The 26,256-nt window shown below is 42.7% G+C and overlaps 2 protein-coding genes across 7 annotated transcripts in view; one reads left to right on the forward strand and one right to left on the reverse strand.

Moving 5' to 3' along the window:
• prpf40a (PRP40 pre-mRNA processing factor 40 homolog A) overlaps nucleotides 1–10,056 on the reverse strand; it is a 49,285-nt gene extending 39,229 nt beyond the window's left edge. For 2 of the 5 annotated variants that reach the window (XM_085986302.1, XM_085986306.1), the window contains exons 1-3: nucleotides 679–756; nucleotides 448–588; nucleotides 231–314 (exon numbers count right to left, since the gene is read on the reverse strand). In XM_085986302.1, coding sequence (XP_085842428.1) covers nucleotides 231–314; nucleotides 448–588; nucleotides 679–696 — 243 coding nt within the window. In that variant the 5' untranslated portion in view covers nucleotides 697–756. Of the gene's footprint in view, nucleotides 1–230; nucleotides 315–447; nucleotides 589–678; nucleotides 757–8,666; nucleotides 8,801–9,447; nucleotides 9,470–9,950 lie in introns of those variants that run through there. The other 3 variants (XM_085986304.1, XM_085986301.1, XM_085986305.1) reach the window with 3 other exon arrangements.
• A 135-nt stretch (nucleotides 10,057–10,191) lies between these two features.
• arl6ip6 (ADP-ribosylation factor-like 6 interacting protein 6) overlaps nucleotides 10,192–26,256 on the forward strand; it is a 50,522-nt gene continuing 34,457 nt past the window's right edge. For both annotated transcript variants that reach the window (XM_085986307.1, XM_085986308.1), the window contains exons 1-3: nucleotides 10,192–10,728; nucleotides 10,861–10,914; nucleotides 11,011–11,143. In XM_085986307.1, the coding sequence (XP_085842433.1) occupies nucleotides 10,422–10,728; nucleotides 10,861–10,914; nucleotides 11,011–11,143 (494 nt within the window). In that variant the 5' untranslated portion in view covers nucleotides 10,192–10,421. The remainder of the gene's footprint in view (nucleotides 10,729–10,860; nucleotides 10,915–11,010; nucleotides 11,144–26,256) is intronic.

Genomic DNA, 26,256 nt, shown 5'->3' on the forward strand with positions numbered 1-26,256 from the left:
TGCACTGTTTCTGCAAAAAAAACATTTGCAAAGAGTCAGATGAATCTACGGCCATACTATATTTGGTGACAATTCCATAGAATACTTTAACGATTGGCTTCAGAGTTCTTCAAAAGATATACAACTAAGAGGGGAACAGTAATGGAATGGAGACTAGAAATAACCATTCTTATTTTGTTAGATATTTGAAGAGGGTATTAACAAGTACCACAAAATTAAATATGTTTTACCGGAGGTGCAGTTGCTTGTATGGGGGCAGTTGGCATACGAGACATCATCATTCCTGCCATCATGGGAGGCATCATTCCTGGCATCTTCAAAATATAATAAAATAGGTAAAGAGATTAAAACATTTATATTTAGGCCTTTATCCAAAAGAATGACTGAATTTGCAGACCAACTATAACATATACTATAGGGCAATTCATTGCACCACAAAAAAGTTACCTGTCCCATTGGTGGTCCAGTCATTGGAGGAATCATTGGTGGCATCATACCCGGTGGCAATGGTGGCATATTTGGTGGTCTCTGGCCAATGGGTGGCATGCCCATAGGTGGAAATGGTGGAGGCATACCAGGCGGTCCCATCTTAAGAAAAAGGCATTGATATATTTCAGCATTATTACAAAACTAAAAAAAAAACACCTGCAGCTAACACCACCGTGCATCAATACTTACAAATGGTGGTGGAATCATGGGAGGGGCATTTCCAAAAGATGCTGGTTGTCCTGGTCCATTTGATGTATCTGATGTTGACTGATATAAAACGAAATAAAATCAATTATGCACATTTATTATATGAAATAGAAAGAAAGAAATCAACATAGTATGCCTTTTAAACCACAAACTACATTTCAGCATTTTTATTTTAAATCAGTTTCACTGGATTATGTCTGAATATATCAGTTTGTTTCCATGATGTCCATAAAGTGGCCATTTCCCCATGTCATTGACACTGCAAGCCAAAATGCTCATTATTGTTAGTGTAATCAGTCTGCAATACCCACATTAGCTCACTGTGCAAAATGCCCACTAATCCAAAATGGTAGTCAAATGACTGGCATGAAACACTGCAGTCAACCTGCATTACAGGTATACAACAGAATCACAAAAGACACTTTCTAACTGCTGCAACAAATGGAAGAACTGTCCAACTATGATGGTTTATAAATAGCAGCTGCATTTTATTTTTGGCAAAACACGTTTCATTTATTTTAGTAATGAACTGACACTTGAGCACGGGACAATAATTCTGCAGGCTTCAAATTTGTGTGCAGAATTGCTCTATACCTGCCAACTGGTGTACAATACCATTGCTTGAAATTAAATTTTGCAAATCACTGGATGGTTAGAGCACTAACAGTTTAAAAAAGTCTTCTGACAATGTAGAAATAAACATACTTTCTGGACCTAATGCAATAACTACACTCAAAGGTATTTGCATATAGCACACTGAAAAAATATTTGGGGATTTGGAGTCAAGCTGCTTTTTCACAGGGCTTAACAATCCTTTTCTCGTCCTGTAGCTTTAATAAAATCTTCTTTATGACTTATTTGCCAACTGGCAAAATTAAAATATTGTAGTACCAACAGACAAATCACCTTGCTGGGTTTGTAGGCCATTGGCAGAAAGCTCTTGGCTAAGAAATCGCATGGTCGGAGGCTTTACAAATACCATAGCCTCGTAGCGCCCCCTCCATCCTCATCTGATTTGGCCCAGCTCTCCCAGGACCCCAGTTGAAGCTCTGTAGTCTCATTTGTTACTCTGGGTACATTGTCATTTAGATTGTACGATCTTAGAAACAAATTCAAGTTGGATCTTAATAGCCTTTTGAAGCAACAGATACCCTGAAGGCAATCAGTGCCCTCTCCTCATCCATAATATCCAGCCCAAACAGGTTCAACAAATGCTATGTCCCAATTCTGCTGCTTCTTCATCAATAAGGAAAGTAACAAATGATCGCAGCCACAGTATATTAATACAGATCCTAATTATCAAGCTGTACAAAATTCACGTGAAAACAAATATTACCCTTACATACAGCTGACTATCGCAGGTCAGTGATTAAAGTTGCCCACAGGCTTTCTGAGCGGTGTGTGAAAGACTGGAAGTTTCCCACAAAAGCTATATTAAACTAGTATGATCATGTCGTGGTTATGTTACTGGACTAGTACATTTTTGTCTTTGTATCATAAAACCTATGCAGGATCCCTGCGGGGAAACACGTTTGGCCCTACTCTGAAAATCAAATAATTAACCAAATCACTGAAGGCAGATTAGACTGATTGGGACATGGGTTGATAAACAATATCTTATTTTTCCACTGCTTCAATATCCAAAGCCTGTATCTCCCCAGTGATGTAATACTATAATAAATAAAATCAGAAAATGCTGGAAATACTCAGCAGGACAGACAGCATCTGTGGAGAGAGAAAGAGTTAACGTTTCAACATTAACTCTGCTGCTCTCTCCACAGATGCTGCTTGACCGGCTGAGTATTTCCAGCTTTTTCTGTTTTATTTCAGATTTCCAGCAACCGCAGAATTTTGCTTTTGATGTAATACTGTTTCTGAGCCCAGAATGTTTAAGAGTAATCGGTACAGATAAAGCTGTGGAGACACGTAACCCACAAATATATAAAGGAACTAACTGTTTCAAATTCTGGATTCTAAACTTTTTTTTGTTTGGAGGATGGAACTCAGATTTGGCAATCTCTTAATAAAGTAATGTTTAATCAAACATCTATTCAAATGTCAGGACACTTAAGTGAGCCCTCTGAAAATCAAACCACTGTAGATCTCGCTCATCGCATGGTCTCATGATATCCCAGCAGGAGCAGTACAAGGAAGTGGAAAACTCCAAAATTCGGACCATATTGAACCTTTTACCTGGACCTGCAATTGCTCATCAAGTACTCTCCATCTGCTCCTTTAGGACCCTCCTTAAATCCCACTTCTTTGACTAAGATTTTGGTCACCCCACCTAAACTTTCCTTCGTTGGCTCAGTGTCCATTTTTCTTTATGCCTCTGTTAAGTGCCTTGGCATGTTTTTCTATATTATAGGCATTATACAAATGCACATTGTTGTTGTAAAGTACTGTATATTCATTTAATACAAACCAATAAAACTTTTAAATAAAAACGCAAACACAAAGGGACTTCTGATCTAGTAACGATTATTTAATTTGACCCACTTGTAAGGGCTAGACCAACAGCATTGTAAGAAAGCATTAATAACTATTTCCATTTTATTGTAACAGTCTCACTGCAAAACACTGTAAACCAAAACTGACAAATCATTAGAGGGTGGAGATTGAATATGCACTTTTTTACATTGATGTCCTATCAATAAGTACTCACCAGTCTAAAGATTAGAACTTTCCACTCTTGTCCTACTCACACTATTGCAATGCATATCAATACAATGGTTTATAATGGCTGCTTTACTTTGTGATGAATCAGTATGTAAAGTGGAGGTATGAAAACTGATTAAAAACCTCTATATCATCTGCATTAACTAACACAAATAATCCAAACAATATTCTTAAATTGATAATTTTCTAATCGTGCAGCTCAATTAATTAATTAAAATAAATAATCTCTTTCTTTAGTCTGAAACTAGATTTATACTCCATGCGTTGGGATCTCAAAATGATGCAGTTTGGACCCTGGAGAGGGCCTCACACCTCAAGACTTAAGTGCACATGGCAGCCTTCTAAAACTGCTTTTACACTGACCGTAAAGGGTGCATAAAGGTTCCTACAGTTCATGGGTCTCATGCACCCAGCAGGGACTCCAAAATAAACTTGCCAGATTCACTAAGACTACATTGGGAAGGCTCACATACTGGGAACTGGCAGTGCATGAACCCTCGAAGGTCAATGTAAAAGCAGCTCGAGTTACACTGCATTGATGTAAACAGACTTCCAGTCACTAAATGTGGCTGTGATCTTAGGAGGACTCCCAGATCTGGCATACAAATCCAAATACATTGAGAGAGGAAAACTGAAGATTAAAAATCCTGTGAGGGACTTCATTAAAAGTTATCAGTATTGTAAAGAAATGGAACCCACCACTTCAAAGTAAACTCTCCAAAACCTCAGGAAAGGTGTGGAGCTTCATCAAGAGAAGGTAAAACAAAAGTGAACTAAAGAATTAATAACGTATGAATAACTAAAGGAAATCTGAAAGTGAACACCTAAGAGAATTCAAAGTCACAGGGGACAGTTGATAAAAGCTAAATTGGAAGGTGACCAAAAGTTGAAGGTTGTCATTGAGATGAGCCAGAATTAAAGAGATCGTCTGAGGGTAATAAAAATTAAAAGCACAGCCAGCAGTTACCTAAATGATAATAAACACTGAATGACGACTACCTCCAAATATTCACAAGCGAAGACATGAGCAACGTGCCCTCCCCAAACAGGTAAACCAGGAGAAAATTAGTAATTTTGATATAAATGAGATGGAAGTTCAGGACAGGCTAAAAAAAAACAATAGATTCAGACCAATCAGGTCTGAATCCCCAGTGTTGAAAGAAATAATTTATATTTATCTAGAACCTTTCACAACCTCACTAAGTTAGGAGGATAAGTAGCACTGCTAGGAGCAGGAAATTGTCAAAGGACAGAGAAAGATTAAGTGAGTGGGCAAAACTATGGAAAATGGAGTTCAATGTGGGCAAGTGTGAGGTCATCCACTTTGGATCCAAGAAAGGCAAAGAAGAATATTTTCTAAATGAGAAGAAACTAGGGACTGTAGAGGAGCAGACATTTGGGAGCCCAAATACACAAATTAAAAGCCAGTAGACAGGTACAAAAAGGAATCATAAAGGTTAATGGAATGTTGGCATTTATCTCAAGGGGTTGGAATACAAAGAGGAGGAAGTTATGCTTAGTTTTACAGAGCCTTAGTCAGACCCAATCTGGTGCACTGCGTTCAGTTCTGGGCACCACACCTCAGGAAGGATATACTGGCCTTGGAGGTGGTGCAGTGCAGGTTTACCAGAATGATACAGGGGATTAAGGAAGAGAAAGAAAGACTCTAAGAGAAGGATGAACCATCCGTGGCTAACTAAGGAAGTAAAGGATGGTATCAAATTGAAAGCAAGAGCATACAATGTTGCGAAAAAGTGAAAGGCCAGAGGATTGGGAAATTTTTAAAAAGCAGCAAAGTACGACTAAAAAAATGATAAAGAGAGAGAAGATAGCTTATGAGAGTAAGCTTGCAAGAAATATAAAAACAGACAGTAAGAGCTTCTACAGGTATATAAAAAGGAAGAGAGTAGCTAAAGTAAATTTTGGTCCCCTAGAGGATGAGTCTGGAGAATTAATAATGGGAAACAGGGAAATGGCAGAGACATTGAACAAATATTTTGTATCGGTCTTCCTGGTAGAAGACACTAAAAGCATCCCAATAATGGATAATCAAGGGGCTATTGGGGTGGGGGAGGGGGGAAACGTAAAACAATCACTATCACTGGAGAAAAAGTACTAGGCAAACTAATGGGACTAAAGGTGGACAAGTCCCCTGGACCCGATGGCATGCACCTTAGAGTCTTAAAAGAGGTGGCTGCAGAGATAGTGGATACATTGGTTGTAATCTACCAAATTTCCCTGGATTCTGGAGAGGTCCCAGCGGACTGGAAAACCGCAAATGTAACACCCCTATTTAAGAAAGGAGGGAGACAGAAAGCAGGTAACTATCGACCAGTTAGCCTAACATCTCCCATTGGGAAAATGATGGAGTCCATCATTAAGGAAGTAATAGCAGGACATTTAGAAAAATCATAACATAGTCAAGCAGAGTCAGCATGGTTTTATGAAAGGGAAATCATGTTTGACAAAGTTGTGAGTTCTTTGAGGATGTAATGAGCAGGGTGGATAAAGGGGAACCAGTAGATGTAGTGTATTTGGATTTCCAGAAGGCATTCGATAAGGTGCCACATAAAAGGTTACTATACAAGATAAGAGCTCACGGGGTTGGGGGTAATATATTAGCATGGATTGGCTAACTAACAGAAAACAGAGTGTCAGGGTAAATGGGTCATTTTCAGGTTGGCAAACTGTAACTAGAGGGGTGCGGCAGGGATCGGCGCTGGGGCCTCAATTATTTACAATCTATATTAATGACTTGGATGAAGGGACCGAGTGTAATGTAGCCAAATTTGCTGATGATACAAAGATAGGTGGGAAAGAATCGCCAAAGGGATATAGATAGGCTAAGTGAGTGGGCAAAAATCTGGCAGATGGAGTTTAATGTGGGTAAATGCAAAGTTATCCACTTTGGTAGGAAAAATAAAAAAGCAAATTATTTTTTAAATGGGGAGAGATTACAAAATGCTGAGGTACAGAGGGATCTGGGGGCCCTTATACATGAATCACAAAAAGTTAGCATGCAGGTACAGCAAGTAAGTAGGAAGGCAAATGGAGTGTTGGCCTTTAATGCAAAGGGAATGGAGTATAAAAGTAGGGAAATCCTGTTACAACTGTACAGGGCGTTGGTGAGACCACACCTGGAGTACTGCGTACAGTTTTGGTCTCCTTATTTAAGGAAGGATATACTTGCATTAGAGACAGTTCAGAGAAGGTTCATGAGGTTGCTTCTAGAGATGAAGGGGTTCTCTTATGAAGAAAGGTTGAGCCTATACTCATTGGAGTTTAGAAGAGTGAGAGGGGATCTTATTGAAATATATAAGATTCTGAAGGGGCTTGACAGATGCAGAGAGGATGTTTCCCCTCGTGGGGGAATCTAGAACTGGGGGGCATAATTTCAGAATAAGGGGGCACCCTTTTAAATCGGAAATTAGGAGAAATTTCTTCGCTCAGAGGGTCGTGAATCTTTGGAATTCTCTTCCCCAGAGAGCTGTGGAGGCTGGGTCATTGAATATATTTAAAGTGGAGATAGACAGATTTTTGAATGATTAGGGAGTCAAGGGTTATGGGAAGCGGGCGGGTGTTCTTATATTAGAGGGTTAAATTGAGGACAGGTTCAGGACCTTGTATTCCCTTGAGTATAGGAGATTGAGGGGTGATCTGATCGAGGTGTTTAAAATGTTAAAAGGATTCGATAGGCTAGAAAGAGAGAAACTAGGGGAATCAAGAATAAGGGGACATATTCTTAAAATTAGAGCAAGGCCATTCAGGAGCAAAATCAGGAAGAACCTATTGACACAAAGGGTAGTTGAAATTTGGAACACTCTCTTCAAAAGGCTGTGGATGCTGGAACAATCACAGCTTTCAAGACTGAGATATAGATTTTTGTTAGGCAAGGGTATCAAGGGATACCCTTACCTAACTGAGCTGAGGTGCAGCTTACCCATGACCTAATTGAATGGCGGAGCAGGCCCAAGAGACTGAATGGCCTATTTCTGTTCCTATGTTCAAGACGCCCCGAAGTGCATTACAGCCAATTAAGAACTTTGGAACTGTAGTCACTGTTTTAATGTAGGGAAACACGGCAGCCATTTTGCACACAGAAAGGTCTAGCAGCCATGAGTTAATGATCAGGTTTTTAATGATGTTGGTTGAGGGATGAATATTGGCCAGGACCCTGCTCTTCTTTGAATAGTGCATGAGATTGTTTACATCCATCTGAGGGGGCAGATGGGGCCTCAGTTTAACGTTTCATCCAAATGATGGATGAAGGAGACTCGGAAGATTTGTGAGGCTGACACTCACTATGAGGAAGTCACTGGACATTGGGGAAGTATCAGTAGATTAGAAACTGGCCAATATGGCCTCCATATTGAAAAATGGCAACAAATCAAAAACAGGTGATTTTCCACCAATCAGTTTTAGTTTAATCGTGAGTAAAATAACAATCTATTATCGGGAATAAACTTGAAGATTATGTATACAATAACATCATTAGTAAACAGTAGTCCAGATGGATAAAGGGGAAGGTCCTGCCTGACCTAACCCCTTAACTTCTTTGAGGAAGTAACATTCTAAGTGGACTGTGGTAAACCTTACAAGGTTGTACATGCATTTCCAGATGGCATAGGAGAACAATCCCCATCAAAGGTTATTAGTTAGTCTCAAAGCTGTGGTAAATCTTAGGTATGGATAGCAAAAGGCTGCTAGGGACATTATGTCAAGGTGGATTAGGGGAGTACTGAGTGGGGTGCCCCAGGGACCACACAGGAGCATAATCAGACAAAAATTGACACTAAGCTAAAGGAGACATTAGGACAGGTGGCCAAACGCTTGATCAAAGAGGGAGGTTTTACATCAAGTCTTAAAGGAAGAGAGAGAGATGGAAAGTCAAAGAGGTTTGTGGAGGGAATTCTAGAGTTTAGGGCCTAGACAGCTGAAGACATGGCTGCCAATGGTGGGGCGAAGGAAGTGGTTGGGGGTGTACATTTCAAGCAATTATATGCAAACTATGATATTCACTGTCTACATATAATATATATATATATAAAATAAAATAGAGAAGACATTTAGCTGTACATTTACCTACCATATTATTTATATATACATATGAATATATACCCCAATTATGTATTTGTTCAGTACAGTAAGATATCTTAATTTAGAATATGTATACAAAGTTTATTACTTTGACACAGACATAGATGTCACAACACGGAAACAGGTCATTCGGCCCAACCAGTCCATGGCAGTATTTACCCTCCACTTGAGCAAACAGATCTAATCACGTTTACCTGCTCTGTTCCTATATCCCATCAACCCCTTTTCCTTCATCCACCTGTCCAATCCAATCTTGACACAGTTTGTGCCTCAATCCTCAGTGGGCATTGCTACACTCACAGCAGCTTCAGCATGAACGACAAATCCACTGTGGAAAATAGGGCAGGAAAAAACATATTTTGCAATCATGTGAATAACTTGAGACAATAGAAGGTTTTAGGATGGAGGTACGCAAGAAATAGGAGCAGGAATAGGCCATACGGCCCCTCGAGCCTGCTCTGCCATTCTAGATTATGGCTGATCTACATTAACTCCACTTTCCCACCCTATCCTCATGTCCCCTAGTGCACAAAAATCTATCTGTCTTGGATATACTCAATGACTGAAACCTCTGGGGTAGAGAATTCCAAAGATTCACAACCCTCAGAGTGAAGACATTTCTCATCTCAGTCCTAAATGGCTGAACCTTTATTCTGTGACTATGACCCCTAGTTCTAGACTCTCCAACCAGGGGAAACAGCCTCTCAGCATCGACCCTGTCAAGCCCTCTAAGAATTTCAATGAGATCACCTCTCATTCTTGCATCAATAAACTTAATATATGAATCATCATATTACATATGATTTATTTTTATCCACTTCAACTTGCCATTAGCTTTATCTGGTTTTTTCCTCAAACCTTAGAGAATTATACAAATTAATTTTGTATATATTGTATAATAATTTGCCATTGAGCAGTAGGAGGTTTCAGAGAGGACAGATCTGCACATTTTACTTTGCCACTTTATAGCATCACCTGGGCCCTCAGCTCTTTACTGAGTTGTAAGGAATCACTCTGCAGTTATTGTACGCACGCCGCGTTGATAATGTTTGTATTTTCATTTATTGGGTAAAAAAATAAACCGCAGAGGCAAGGTTTTAAATTACTGTGTAGAAATGTGACCGAGATCAAGTTAAACTGACTCCGATTTCCCTCCCAGGTTTTTCCACCCATTAACTATTATCCGCCACCGGTTCAAGGCTTTCTGAACCCCGAAGCGCCGCACCCGTCCAGCCGAATGGATGAATGGAGACACCGAGCGAGTAATCGGGGGCTCGGATGCGGCCTCCTCGCTCCTCGCCATCCAGCCGCCTCTCACTACACGCGCCCACACTTCTGGTCGATATGTGGGCCCGGTCGCCAGGAGGAAGGCCGGCCTGCAGCGGCTCCGCGGGCTATCTGGCGACAAGTGCGAGGCGAAGCCCCCGCTTCGGCTCCAACAATGGCCCCGCTGTGCGCGCTCGAGCTCCCGCACTCACCATGTTCTCGCTCCGCTCCGGCGCGGCCCTGGCGACGCGCAGCAGCAACGCGCGATCCGACTGGCCCAGCTCGGCGGGGTAAAGGGGCAAAGGTCGCCAACTGCCGCGCAACCTAACGGGCGCAGATTGACGGCAGCGCTCCGCAATCGGGCGCCGGAGCGGTTCCCCCGCCCTCCTGGCGATTGGACCGAGCTCTGTGGCGTCACAGAGGGGAGGCGGGACCTTTGAGCAGCAGGTTAGATTGAGGCCGAGCAGCCCGCGGAGGTGACGCGCTGTGTGAGAGTGGGAGGAAGGCGCGGCGACGCGACGCGGTGTGAGGAGCGGGGAGGGGCTCTCCCCCCCCGGGGCCTAGGCTTTTAGCGGCCTCCACACCGGTGTCACCGGGTTAACGTTTCACAGCGACCCCGCGTCTCTACTCCCCGCTGTCGGGGCGTCCGCGTTGGGTTGGGACAATAATTTAAAACATCCCCAATGCCTCGTTTGGTGAAGCGAAGCGCGCCGCCTCTCGCTGCCTGGCTGGAGGTTGGCGATGAACTGACCGGTAAACTGGGGCAGGAGCCGATGGAAGTCGATGCAACCGGAGGTTATGGACAGACAGATTTGGTGAACGCCGCGCTGTCGGTTCACAGTAACAGGACGAGCCAAAACCGGCTGCTGGCGGCGCACGCTAATTGCAGGAGTAAAAAGTGGCCCGCCCGAGTCTGTTCAATGTTGTGCTGCATTGTAATGATATCCTTCGTTGCATTTCTTCTGGCGATTATGTACATAATCTTCAAAGGTATTGAGTGTTACACAACCGATCCTTTACATTGTGGAAACTTTAAAGTAAAACTTCGCTTACGTTAGACTCCTAATTTAGATAAGTAACGTTCAACTTGTCATTGAACCATGGTCTGAATTCTGGTTGCAGATTTACGTTGGGATAAAGAAAACAGCGAGGATGGTGTCAAGACTGGTATTTTAGGTAATGTCACTTTGAAATTGACACTTGGTTTTTAAATATGATATCCGTTTGCATGCTATGTGGTCAGTGTTTACAGCTGAACTGTACTTGTTTCAGGTCTTTGGAGTTCATTGATTTTGGCTTTGATGGCTGGCTTGTCATGTTGCAGTTTCTCATGGACATTGACGTATTTTGATTCATTTGAACCCGGGATGTTTCCACCAACACCTCTGTCGCCTGCTCGATTTAGGTAAATCATGTTTTTAATATTTTATTTTAAATAAATATGGATTTGGTGTTTGAATTATAATAACGGATAAAATGTAGTTGATTTACTCATGCAGTTAGACTCTGCTGTCAGTCTAGGACAAGTAGAGGCAAAGCCTGATTCGAGGCCAACAAGACCCCTGTAATATTGCCAGGTTATAGTCCCCCCCACTGCAGGGAAGAGTTGTATGCATAAGTAAGATGACACATGCACTGACTGAATCTGATGTTAACAACCTTGGTGTCATGTTTGATCCTGAGCTGAGTTTTTCATGTGTAACCCCTTTCTCGGTTCTCTAGATATATGTGAGATGTGGTCTCTGTTGTAGACAGTATTCTATAGTCCAGTAAGGAGATCACTACTACAATGGCTTAATTCTAATGATCTTACTTTATAGTTTTAACATCAGACAGTATAAGAAGATTACAGGTCAATGAACTAAATTAGACATTTGCTTGCATTAGAATGAATCTAGACATAATAAACATACATTCTCCATTTACATGGATTCAAAGGAGAATCTGTCCCTGTGTCCAAATTCGAGTGCACTCTTTCGTTGGCGCGCTTAAGTTGGAGCTCATGGTATGTATAATGTCTGCAAGACTTACGACTCCGAACCCCTTCGTTGAATTCTCTTCTCGATCACTGAATCCCACTTTGAATTCTGGATGCAGAGCACACAGCAGCAGCTGGAGTTGGTGACTCGCTCTCTCTCTCTGCAGCTTTTCCAAGTAGATCCCCATCAGCACGAGGCAAGCAGCTCTCCCCAGACTTCTGCCTTGCAGATCTGGGTTCAGACGACGATCCCCCGGTACTGGTGACTTGCAGCCAGTTCAGGATGCAGTGCTACTAATACGAAGGGCGGCGGCCGATTTTGGAAGCCCGGGACGGGATGCGGCAGCCATTTGCCTCCTGAGCCCTTTTTTTCAGAGCTCCTGCCCTCTTCTCTTCCAGTCGCTCTCTGCAGCTTTTCCCGCTCGAAAAACCCGACTCCACCCCTTCCTCCTGGGGTTTCTGCCTGGAGACTGCGCAGCCTCACTGTCTGCAACAGTTGATACTGGTGCAGAATTATGGAAAGTATGCTCTTAGTCACATTGTGTCCTTAAAAGTTCTTGCCGTACCTTCACATGGGCAACTTTAACCCAGGGATTTATAACAATGATAATACAGTGTCTAAGTTAAAGATTGATAACCATACTTAGCGTACATAACATTTCCAGTGGGTATTACACTCCCCCTCCCCCCCCCCCACACCAAATATAGGCATGTCCCCATGACTAATGAACTTTACACATAAGTGGTTGCACATGTATAAAGGGAGGTAACATATCGAACCGTAGGGGCTATTACACTTGGCACTCCTAGTGTACTGTATGTCAATCTTTCAGGAACCTTCTTAACTCGCTGTGAGCTCCTTATTTCGGATACCCGGTCTTCAGTTCCTTCAACTACGTTGGAGGCGTTGGTTCCTTTGTTATCATGCCTTTCAGTCTCTTTGATCTCCTTCTCGGAAGCATCTGGTTCTTCCCAGACCATGTCCAAGTCTGAGCCAAATGGTTCAGACAATTCATCCAGATTCTGTCTTATGCGTCCCTCTGGGAGGTCGTAACATAGACCCCATTCTTCATCTTCCGACTCATCAGGTTCCTCATGATCCACACACTGTGTCATGGGTTTTCTGTCTTCTGGAACAAAGTTTTCCTGGTTTCTCGTTTTTTTCCTCCTCCTTCTCTGCAGGGTTCTCCTACTAGGTGTCAGCTCATTATCCGCTGGCGGATCCAGACGCACATGCTGTCCCAATGGCAGGATATGATTCCGGTGCAGTATTTTTATGGGTCCATTCCCACCTGCAGGTTTTAGCCGAAACACAGGTAGTTGTGACATTTGACTTTCAACAATGTAAGGTGTAGAAGCCCAGCGGTCTGCTAACTTATGTTTCCCTTGAAGTCCTAGGTTCCGTATGAGAACTCGGTCACCAGGCATGAGTTGGGAAAAACGGATCTTCTGGTCATGCCTCTGCTTATTTCCTTTATTCTGTTTGGCAGAAACAGACTCAGCAAGTTCATAAGCAGCTTGTAATTCCTTTCTCATGTCAGATACATACTTGAGGTAAGCTCTCTGTGATGTGCCATCATTGGATACACCGAAACACAAATCCACCGGCATCCTCGCTTCACGTCCAAACATGAGGTAGTACGGTGAAAAACCAGTAGCGTCATTTCGGGTACAATTATAAGAATGAACAAGATGTCCAATGTGCCGACTCCACTTGTTCTTTCGCTTTGAATCCAGCGTTCCAAGCATGTCTAACAAAGTACGGTTAAACCGCTCAGGTTGAGGATCTCCCTGAGGATGGTATGGAGCTGTTCTTGACTTCTCAATCCCGAGCATGGACAACAACTCATGTATAAGTCTACTTTCAAAGTCTCTACCTTGATCGCTGTGTATTCGCTTTGGCAGTCCATAGTGGATGAAGTATTTCTCCCACAACACTTTGGCAACGGTGGATGCTTTCTGATCCTTTGTGGGAAAAGCTTGGGCGTAGCGAGTATAATGATCTGTAATGACCAAGACATTTGCGGTATTGCTGGAATCGGGTTCGATGGACAGAAAATCCATACAGACAAGGTCTAGAGGTCCATCACTTTGCATGTGAAACAGAGGAGCAACTCTTTTAGGTAAAGTCTTTCTCTGGACACAACGTGCACAAGACTTGCAGAACTCCTCAACTGCAGACTTCATACGGGGCCAATAGAATCTGTCCTTGACCAACCCATAGGTCTTATCTACTCCCAGATGACCTGCGTCATCATGCAAAGACTTCATCGCTATTTCCCTGTACTTTTCAGGCAAGACCAACTGTGAATGACATGGTTTAGTGGGTGGGTGAGTGATTCTACACAACACTCCCTCTTTAATTTCCAAGTGGTCCCATTCTCTTAGGAGCAGACGACAGTCAGGCTGTTTTGATTTGTCGATCTGTGTAATATCACCCAGACGGAGAGCTGAAAACACCTCATGAATACAGGGATCCTCCTGTTGTGCTTTGGATATTTCAGATGAACACAACATGGGTAAGTTTTGTACATCCAAACTGGAAAGGTTGCAAAATGCCTGGGGAACAGCATGCATTGACGCTCCCAAGTGGTCAATCTCTCGGGCATGAAATGAATTCTTTGGTCCAGATACCACGGACATCTGACACATTACTTTCACATCTGCTGAAGCAACATCTTTCCACTCTGGTTTCTGGTAGTGTGGGCGACGAGACAGAGCATCTGTGTCAATGTTCTGGTTCCCAGGTCTGTACCTGAGACTAAAGTCGTAAGCAGATAGTGCAGCAAGCCAGCGGTGGCCGGCGGCATCAAGTTTTGCCGAAGTCAACACATAGGTTAATGGATTATTGTCTCTCCTCACTTCAAACTTCGCTCCATACAGATAATCCTGCAGCTTATCCACCACCCCCCACTTCAACGCCAAGAATTCTAGCTTATGAGCTGGGTAGTTACGCTCTGATGGCGTAAGACTGCGACTGATGAACGCTACGGGTCTCAGCCCTGCTCCTTGGTCCTGATACAACACACCACCCAACCCTTCTTGACTGGCATCCACGTGTAGCACATATGGCAGCTGTGGGTTTGCAAAAGCCAACACGGGGGCTTGAGTAAGACTGCTTTAAGATGTGGAAGGCCTCTTCGCATTTCTCATCCCATCTAACACCAAAAGGCTCAGAGGGTTTGAAGTAGTCCTTGTTCTCTTTACCTTTAGCCTTTTTCTTCCTCTCGGCTGGTGGGAGGTAACCAGCCAGCAGCTGATTCAGAGGATGGGCCACTTTGGAGTAATCCTGCACAAAGTGCCTGTAATATCCGCAGAACCCAAGAAATGACCGCAAGGCAGTCACTGTGTTCGGTTTGGGCCATGTGGTAACAGCTTCGATCTTGGATGGATCTGTGGCTACTCCATCCTGTGATACAATATGCCCCACATAGGACACGGATGTTTGGCAAAACTGACACTTGTCCAATGATAGCTTGAGACCTTCATCCTCCAGGCGACCAAGCACTTTCAGCAACCGAGCTTCGTGTTCTTCAAGGGTTGCCCCAAACACAATGATATCATCCAAGTACACCAATACTTCGACCAAGTTCATGTCCCCAACTGTTTGTTCCATTATTCTTTGAAAAGTTGCTGGAGCGCCTGAAACTCCCTGTGGCATCCTTTCAAATTGGTAGAACCCAACTGGACATATAAAGGCTGTCTTTTCTTTGTCCGATTCACTCATCGGTATTTGGTAGTATCCACTTCTGAGATCCAACACACTGAACCACTTGCTTCCATTAAGACAAGCCAGTGCATCCTCAATTCTTGGAACGGTGTATTGGTTGGGAATAGTAAGTCTGTTAAGCGCCCTAAAGTCCACACACATCCGAATCTTTCCGTTCTTTTTCCTCACCACCACTATAGGAGATGCATAAGGACTCCTGGACTCGGTAATGATCTCAGCTTCTTTTAACTGCGACAGGTGCTGTCTCACTGCTTCGATGTCAGCTGGTGCCAGCCGTCGAGACCTCTCCCGAAAGGGTTTATCCTCGGTAATTCTGATAGAATGGCGAGTACTCTTACTACAACCAACATCAAACTCATGAGTAGAGAAAACTCCTCTCCGCTCCATCATCTTCCTGACTAATCGGTCCTTCCATTCTTTAGGAACGAGTGACTCTCCAAAGTTGAAGGAGGAGGGTGTCAGATCTCCGGTTGAGTTAACTTTGGACTCTTCCTTCACATGTGACGACAGTACATTTACAGGAAACAGATGCGCAATCGGCATTCCTTTCCTTAATGTGATTCCTTTGCCTGACATATTCCTCACGGTCACTGTAACTCTCCTTGACATCACAGCTGTCGAGGTCTGCAACTCTGGTCTCGCCAGAAGCTCATTTGGAAATCGTGACTCTTCTGCAGGATCATCAGGTGACTCTATCAGAATGGCTTCAGTACCTGGCGTTCCAGGGAATTTTGGTATCCCAGGGATTCTAGCCACTCCTCCAGGACGCAGGGTGATAGGTTTGGCTCGAACGTACCACACAGTTCCTCTTTTGCTATCATCTACGTCGGAAGAAAGTTCAGGCAGTTTCTCAAAAGCCTTTTTGAAAACAGGGTGAATGTGTCTGGTGCTCAAGAAGTTTTCACCTCCCTGCTCTTTGCAGCTTGTCAGGAGTCGTCTCACTATGGGTGTATTACTGCCAACCAGTATGGAAGCCTCACCTTTCACCATGGGGTCAGGGCAAACCAACACAAGTGCATCAATGGTCTCAGTGGTCCCTACATCAGCTTCCAAGAACTCCAACCTCAGCGACAAATAGCCATCATATGGGTAATCAGCAGGACTAAGGCCCCAGATCTGCAGAAGACTGATTGGGGTTAACGGCAAATGCGTCAGGTATCGGTCATAGAAGGATCTGTACAGTATGGTAACCTGAGAACCCGTGTCGAGGATAGCTTTAGTATAAATGCCTTCAATCTGTATTGATACAGCAGAACTCGGCCCTACTAAACCTTCAGGTATGATGTCTTTCATATCCCCTCGTCTATTATTGCACTTAGCGGAACGTGTCTTAACTACAGGGACAGCAGGCCGTTCCGTTACTGTGCCCCTTTGTAGTTTCCCGACTTCTTGGTAAGTTTTATGAGACGGTCATTTACTTTTTTTAGATTTTCCTCACCTCTACATTCTCGCTTGAAATGTCCATCCTTTCCACAGTTATAACAAAAGATTCCAGGTCTATCTCCTTCATGGGGATATCCTTTAGAGGAATCATTCATTTTGCTGTTAGACTTCACAGGGTGTTCAACCTTTTGCACCCGTGCGTCATCCCTTTCTGTGTTGGGCTTAGACCGAAAATATGCCATCTCGGCTCTCGTGACATTTATTTCCTTCTTCAGCTGTTTCATCTCAGGGTTGACATCACCCTTAGGAGTAGGAACTGTAACAGGAGTCACAAGCTTGGACATCACAGCACTCTTTGCTACATTCCGGGCCTGAAGCATATCCTCCTCCTCTCTGACTTCCCTTAGCAGCTCAGTGAAGGTAGGTGGATCTCGCAACTTATGGGTCATGCGTATGCGAAGAGCAGTCACGTCTTCGAGCAATGCACCTCGCACAACCTGTTCAATGCGGAACCGATTCATTTCGGGCAACTCGATCCCTCTTTTCCGTAACATACAATGCAGCAGTTTGTCTATTCTCAGCAGATAACTGGACAGCTTCTCTCCCTCACACTGGAATGTGCTTCTGAATCTGACCATCAAATCTGAAATGGTTTCAGTAGTTCCAAAGGCAGTTTCTAGAGCCTGCATGTAGTCAAAGGAAGTAGCAGAGGTGTTCTGCGCCTTTAAGAATCTTACAATGTCAGCAGCAGGACCCTTAAGGCTTTCTACTATTCTCTGCCTCTTCACATTGTCACTGCACTGCCATTCCTCTAGCAGAGGCAGGGTCTGCTCAGCCCAGGCGTCGTACTCCTCTTCCCCACTGGGAGTTGGTCTCACTCCTGAGAACATACAGAGCTTACGGTATCCCTGAGCCTCGAAGGGCAGATTGGTGCATTTATCCACCAGAGAACTAATGGCACTGACCAACTGAGTGTTCATATCCAGGGCCGAAGGACCTATCAGACCTTTGACATCAGCAACAGTCTTTCCTTCTTGTCTCAAGAATGACAACAACTTGGTCTGAAACCCTTCTTCTTCCTTAGTAGTAATAGGGACAAACTGAACTGGCCAGGGACCAGCCTCTTCAGAAAGCCCAACTGCCTCAGGTAAACCATGACCTCTCAGGTTCTCTGATGTCTGGATCAACACAAACTGCTTCTTGGTAGCTGTATCCAAGCAGCGCTCAACTATCCTAACCTTTCCAAAGGCTTTGACACAATTCAGAGCCCTTAGCAAGACATCATCAGGGTCATCGTTAGCAACACCATTCAGCACAATGGCATGGGTAGTAGCTATCTGCTTCCGTTTGCACCAAGCTTCAACCTCAATAACATCCATCTTTTATGCTCAGACAGCCCAGTAGAAACCACAAACCACTCTTAGCAATGAGCATTCAATACTGTTAGTTTACTGACATAAATAGACCACAATCCCCGACGAGCCCCCAAAATGTAACCCCTTTTCTCGGTTCTCTAGATATATGTGAGATGTGGTCTCTGTTGTAGACAGTATTCTATAGTCCAGTAAGGAGATCACTACTACAATGGCTTAATTCTAATGATCTTACTTTATAGTTTTAACATCAGACAGTATAAGAAGATTACAGGTCAATGAACTAAATTAGACATTTGCATGCATTAGAATGAATCTAGACATAATAAACATACATTCTCCATTTACATGGATTCAAAGGAGAATCTGTCCCTGTGTCCAAATTCGAGTGCACTCTTTTGTTGGCGTGCTTAAGTTGGAGCTCATGGTATGTATAATGTCTGCAAGACTTACGACTCCGAACCCCTTCGTTGAATTCTCTTCTCGATCACTGAATCCCACTTTGAATTCTGGATGCAGAGCACACAGCAGCAGCTGGAGTTGGTGACTCGCTCTCTCTCTCTGCAGCTTTTCCAAGTAGATCCCCATCAGCACGAGGCAAGCAGCTCTCCCCAGACTTCTGCCTTGCAGATCTGGGTTCAGACGACGATCCCCCGGTACTGGTGACTTGCAGCCAGTTCAGGATGCAGTGCTACTAATACGAAGGGCGGCGGCCGATTTTGGAAGCCCGGGACGGGATGCGGCAGCCATTTGCCTCCTGAGCCCTTTTTTTCAGAGCTCCTGCCCTCTTCTCTTCCAGTCGCTCTCTGCAGCTTTTCCCGCTCGAAAAACCCGACTCCACCCCTTCCTCCTGGGGTTTCTGCCTGGAGACTGCGCAGCCTCACTGTCTGCAACAGTTGATACTGGTGCAGAATTATGGAAAGTATGCTCTTAGTCACATTGTGTCCTTAAAAGTTCTTGCCGTACCTTCACATGGGCAACTTTAACCCAGGGATTTATAACAATGATAATACAGTGTCTAAGTTAAAGATTGATAACCATACTTAGCGTACATAACATTTCCAGTGGGTATTACACATGTCTCATTGTGTTTCTATAAAGATAATTTCCAGGCTAAACTCTGCAATGCTCCATAGAATCATAGAAATTTAAACCACAGAAGGAGGCTATTCAGCTCATTGTGTCTGTGCCGGTCGAAAAAGAGCTACTTACACAAAATCCCTCATACCCTCTTGCTTCTAAGCCACCATCAGAAGTTTTATTACATTGAAGGTGCTGAATAAGTGCAGAAAATTGCTGACTTTTTTTGTGTTTGTTATAAATGGTAGGTTTATTGCACAATGCATTCTCCTGGAGTGTAATTACACTGCATTCTTGAAATTAATGCTTGGGTCAATTAGAGGTATGATTCCTGGGTCAACGGTGGGTATTTTCTGTTGCTAGGGACATTTCTGTCTATATTACAAATGATTCGCTCTCTTAAGTATTGCGTACATCTAAAGATAAATTTTGTAACATTATCAGTGTCTGATGCCTGAAGTGTGATGACCGAATGCATACTTCGTGTACACTTTACGTCAGTAGTTGACCATGTGAGAGAAAATTGCTGCTCCAAGACATTTGGGAAATAAATATTTAATTGATTTGTTTGGCAGTTGCTGGTTTCTGATTGGTAGTTTTGAAAGCATGAGTGATTTGGTTGATTTTTTTGAGTAGGTTGGTGATTTGTTATCAGTGGCTTTTCCTATTTGCATATATTTTACTGAATCCATTTGGCCAAATTATTAGCAGTTATTATTTGAACAGATCGGGAAGTGTGATGGACACTTTGTGTGGGCGATGCTTGGAAGTATGCACTCTTTTGCACACACTACTGATGTTCAATGTGTGACTCTTAATTATATAGATAATAATGGTTCTGCTATAATTACATTTTATATTTTTTCATTGAGATACCAAGGTGAACAGCCAATCCCCATAATGCAGGACACCACCAACTCTAAAATGAGTAAAGAAAAAAGCAAGGTGAAATGAAAAGTAGTGATTTATGTGACACCAAGCTTGTGCTTTTTTTTTTTTAAACAAAGAAAGCTTAAAATTGCAGAAAAAAAGAAAAACTGACAAGTAGTTCCACAATTTAAATAGAGGTGTGGAAGGTACTAATAGAGAGAGAAATGTTAGTCTAGAGGTGAAAGGAGAAACAATTTCTTATTTTCTGTCTGGGGTGTGAGAGGCATTTAAGAGGATTTTTAAAAATCCACAATTTATGCAATGCTGAGGTTTTGTTTGTAGTTGCTTTTACCAGAAAGCAAGGAAAGAAATACAGAAGCCAATTTATTTTGCTACAGTTTTAGTTAGAAATACATGTGCAGCTTTAAAATTAGAAGTGTAGAATTAAAGTGTACCCTGTTGTAACTTGGGCATACTCTGAGCTCCACTTCCACAGGCAAGCCTATTCTCATTATCAGCTGAAATGTGACCTTAAAAGTGATTATAGATTCTGCTTCCAGCATTGTTTGTGGTAGGGAGGTCTACAGCCTAGCAGCCCTCTGCATTTGTTAAAAAAAAAAAAAATATTCCTAACCTCTTCGTTTGTTATTTTGGTGATCTTAAATTTAGCCCTTTAATTACCACTTATCGACCAGTGGAAATAGTTTTGCCTGATTTAACTTATTAAAAGCTCTCAATGTTAAACACCTCAATCAGATCTCCTCTTAAACTTTTATTTTCCAATGAAAAGCTTCTCAGTCCTGGTGGTATTTTAATATCTCTTCTGCATCCTCTCCATTGTCTTGATATCCTTCCTAAAGTAGAGTGCCAAAATTGGACACACTATTCCAATTGGCCTAACCAATGATTTGTAAAGGTTTAAAATGGCCTCTTTGCTTTAGTACCTTATGAGCCCACATTTTGTTAAGTTATATCAACTTGTCCTCCCACTTCTTAAGATTTGTGCATCTGGCTCCGAGTGTCTATTTTTAACGTTTAATCACTTGGTGTATATGCCCGCTCCTTATTCTTCCTCCTAAAATGTTCATCACTTTTATCCCATTTGTTATGCATTATTTCAAATCCAATTAATTTTGCTCATGGTTTCTATTGTAGCAAAAGTCTGCAATGTGTGAAAAATAATTTGCAACACCCCCCCCACCCCGAGCTGTTAATATATTCTGAAGATCACGCTGTGTAATTATAGTCTGATAATGGGAAATTAGTAGAGCAGACTACAGGATAAATAAGTGCAAGGTCGTCAGATCATTGGGACATACTGCGACTGACAAAAGTAATACTGTTTTCCTTTAACAAAAATATAGTGCTGTTAAAGCTTGGGGGAGGATTAAAGAGTGTCACCTGTACATGGATTAAACTGCTTTTAAACGGACCTTGCACTTGTCTGCTACCCACTTCTATTAACAGCAACAATTTGTATTTATGTAGCGTTTAAACATAGTAAAACGGCTCAAGTCGCTTCATAGGAGCATTATAAAACAATACTTGACACAATATCGGATAAAGAACTCTTACAGTTCAGTGGTAACATTTTTGAGTGCTTGTCATTCCCAATTTATTATGTTTATAAATTAGTCTTTAAGATGTGATGAAATTTCTGTGTACTTGGTGAAATGTTAATTAGGGATATTTACGCATTCCTAAATGATAGGTGATCCTTTACCAACCTTACAGAATATATTGAAGAGAAACAGTGGGTGGATAAAGGCAATGTAGTGGATGTGTTTTTAAAAAAAAATTCATTCCTGGGATGTGGGCGTTTCTGGCAAGGCCAGCATTTATTGCCCTTGAGGAGGTGATGGTGAGCTGCCGCCTTGAACCGCTGCAGTCCGTGTGGTGAAGGTACTCCCACAGTGCTGTTAGGGAGGGAGTTCCAAGATTTTGACCCAGCGGCGATGAAGGAACAGTGATATATTTCCAAGTCAGGGTGGTGTGTGACTTGGAGGGGAACTTGAAGATGGTGGTGTTCCCATGCACCTTCTAGGTGGTAGAGGTTGCTGATTTGGCAGGTGCTGTCGAAGAAGCCTTGGTGAGTTGCTGCAGTGCATCTTGTAGATGGTACACACTGCAGCCATGGTATGCTGGTGGTGGAGGGAGTGAATGTTTAAGGTGGTGGATGGGGTGCCAATTAAGCGGGCTGCTTTGTCCTGGATGGTGTTGAGCTTCTTGAGTGTTGTTGGAGCTGCATTCATCCAGGCAAGTGGAGAGTATTCCATCACACACCTGACCTGTGCCTTTATAGATGGTGCAAAGGCCTGAGGTGAATCACTTGCCGTGGAATACCCAGCCTGTGACCTGCTCTTGTAGCCACAGTATTTATGTGGCTGGTCAATGGTGACCCCCAGGATGTTGAAAGTGGGGAATTCAGCGATGGTAATCCTGTTGAATGTCATGGGGAGGTGGCTAGACTGTCTCTTTTTGGAGGTTGCCCGGCACTTGTGTGGCGTGAATGTTACTTGCCACTTATCAGCCCCATATAGATTTTTTAAATTTTTTTTAAAGCAATTGCGTTATGGTGAAGATAATGACACATGGGATCAAGTTCCTTAGATGAGGGCAGAAGCAAAGGGTAGCAGTAGCCAGATGTTTCTTGGACTAGAATGATTTGGTAAGAGCTGCTCAGGTTATATACTTCTGAATTACCATGTATCTAGATAAAGAGAAAATAGAAGTCGCCGGCATGGATTTCAAAAGGGACGATCGTGCTTGACATAACATTTTTTGAGGAGGTAACTGATATGGCAATTGGGGGAAGTGTAGTAGATGTAGTCTACATGGACTTTAAGGAAGCTTTCAACAAGGTACCACGTTGGAGATTATTAGAGAAGAATAAGGTGTATGAAATTGTAGGAGCATAGTAAACTAGATTAAAAATTGGTTAGAAAACAGAGAATAGGAGTTAAGGGCAGTTTTTCCACAATAGTTGGAAGTGGTGTCCCGTAGAGTTTAGTTCTCGGGCCACTTCTATTCACTGTGTATATATCAATGATTTAGATAGAGGCCTAGAGGGAGTGATGTTGAAATTTGCAGATGATGCCAAAATAGAAGCTTTAGTTAGTTCCTTAGAAGACAAAGGAAACCGCAATGGGACATTGTTAAGCTGGGGGAATGGGCTTAGAAAGTGACGGATGTCAGTGTGAGGTGATGCATTTGATTAAAAAAAACACAAATTATACTCTGACTGGAAATAAACTCGGTACTGTGAAAGAGTACATGTTCACAGGACAATAAAGAAAGTACCTTGGATTAAAAAGGCTTTAAAACAGCTATTGGCATAGCATATAAAAGCCAAAAAGTAATGATGAGCCTATATTAAACTTTAAAACCTCAGTTAGAGCACTACTGTATTTAAAGTCATGAAAGAATGGAACAAGTTAGGTAGAACTTGACTGTTTCCAAGAAAGAAGGACCATCTATACAAAATTTAATGCAAGAGATTTAGAACAAAGTGGAAAAGAAAGACTTGCATTTATATAGCGCCTTTCATGACCACCGGACGTCCCAAAGCACTTTACAGCCAATGAAGTACTTTTGAAGTGTAGTCACTGTTGTAATGTAGGAAGCCAATTTGCACACAGCAAGCTCCCACGAACAGCAATGTGATAATGACCAGAAAATCTGTTTTTGTTATGTTGATTGAGGGATAAATATTGGCCAGGACACCGGGGATAATTCCCCTGCTCTTCTGCAAAATAGTGCCATGGGATTTTTTCCATCCACCTGAGAGAGCAGACAGGGCTTCGGTTTAATGTCTTACCTGAAAGACGGCGCCTCTGACAGTGCAGCACTCCCTCAGCACTGCACTGGAGTGTCAGCTTAGATTTTTGTGCTCAAGTCCCTGGAGCGGGACTTGAACCCACAACCTTCTGACTCAGAGGTGAGAGTGCTACCAACTGAGCCACAGCTGACAAACAGTAACTTCTTCAGACAGACATTTGTTGAGGTGGAAAATATCAACATTTAAGATTAGATTGGGTAGGCAGATGAAGGAAATGGGGTTGAAGGGATATCGGAACATGCCGGGTAAATGTGATTAGAACTATTTGCTTGTGTAGAGGTTAAATGCTGACATGAACTGGCTGGGCTGAATGGTCGAAGGTATTTTATGTATTTCTATAAGGATAGAATCTCCCATCAGTTGCTGGTACAGTCCCTATCACTTACACCCTCCCCACTTATCCCAGACAGCTGCCTATATCTGGCAAATGGTGCTAACTGTTTGCCATTGCCATAGGTCAATTACAAAGGCAGTTCAGTAGCTGTTAAAATCTCATGACTACCTATCTTTAAAAGTCCTAATCCCCTGCGCACCCTGCCCTCCACTGGTGCCCTCTAGAACACCTGCCACTGCTGTGAGCCCTTCTGTTTTAAACGACAGCCATAATCCATTTTAAAATTAACATGTCAAGTAAGGTGAGCGAGCAGACGCGGCCGTATAATGCACCCGCTGACACATACTTCCCTGCGGCACACACTGAACCTACCACTGGCCACGTTCAAATGTTCAAATCCTCCTCCAGGTTGAAGCGATGCTCCTTCCGAGGGCAGGCTCCCTTTGCCAGAACCACAATCTGCCCACTGGGATACTCCTTTTAACCGGTTCGGAATTGCATCCTCCACCAGGGCACGAGCCGGGAGCGAGGATTTGTGGTCAAATTCCAGTCTGTCGAGAAACTCTGGGCCTCGGTGAATCCGGCCTCTGGATCTTGATTCTTGGCATTCCAGGGTGGGTTCAGGTGCCCGACTCACGCGCCCAGGTTCGTGTCCATGGTTTTAAATAAATTGAATTTGGTTACACCGACCACCGCATATAGCGGGCAAATTGCATTGATACCAACGCCCCCCGCTATAAGCGGTGGGGACTGTTAACTGCATCTTGAGGATTTTGGACTGAAGCATAGATTCTGATTTAATTTGTCGTGCTGCTGCTATGTTGTAAGATGATCCTTACATGGGGTAAAAAGAAAAAAAACTAAACTAAAATAAAAACAAAATCCTAGAAATAAAAGCAGATCCATCAGTATTTGTCAAAAGAAATTATGGATTTAAAAAGTGGGTGCACACCCTTTGTCAGAATTGAGATGTAATGATGCAAAACGTGAATCCGTCTTTTTCTTTACAGGATACTGGCTTCCTGTACACTCAATCTTGCAAATTCACTCGTTGAATCATTCTGTATGTTTGCCATAATTACTCTATAGAATAGCTTCTAAATTGCAAAAAAATCTCAATTATTGCAGTCATCATTGATCTTTCTCTGCTAGGGTTGCAAAGGGGTGGAAAGTTTCCGGGAAATTTCCGGAAATTTTCCACGGGAAGTTTAGCTTGGGAATTTGGGGAATTTTGCCCAAAAAAGCACATGCTAGCATAATATTGTTTTTTTTGTATTTCTTTCTTTTTTTTCCCCCCACAGGTCCTCTCTTTAAAATTACTAACAGAGATGGAATCTTAATTATTAAGGAATTCTTAATCAATATATGTTTATCTTCTTACTTGGCTTGTTTTAATAATTACAAGTTTTGTGTGTGACTGAACAAATGTGTCCTGATTGGTTGGATAAGTGGATGAGCGATTAGCTCCCTCTATTTGTAATATTTGCATATCGAATTGTGATTGGCCTGCAGGTATCTAAGACTGCTATAGTTTTTTTAAGATCCAGGTTAGGGGTCCTGAGGGAAGTCATTTTGTTTTCTGCTGATGTTGTGATGATGCAGTAAGTAAATCAGACTTTATACCAAATAAACCAGTTACTTGTTGAACTCTGTTGTCCTTCAATTTAAAACATACAAAATAATACACTATTGGTGATGTAGCGTTGTGTGTGTACAGGTCATGCTTCCATCACATGGAGCATCAGCAAAAATGTACTCACCCTGTTGCAATCGTGCTGATCGACCGCAGTTCGACACAGAGATGAATGCCCTTTATTTCTCTGCATAGAACAATGCCACGTTTACCGTCAGATGTGTGGAAGCATTTTACCCCAGGCATTAAAGATGGAAAGACTGTGTACATATGCAGACACTGTAGAAAGCCATATGTAA

The sequence above is a fragment of the Somniosus microcephalus genome, chromosome 4, assembly GCF_052327205.1.
Source record: "Somniosus microcephalus isolate GS21.2 chromosome 4, FLI_Smic_1.0, whole genome shotgun sequence".
Lineage (NCBI taxonomy): Eukaryota > Metazoa > Chordata > Chondrichthyes > Squaliformes > Somniosidae > Somniosus > Somniosus microcephalus.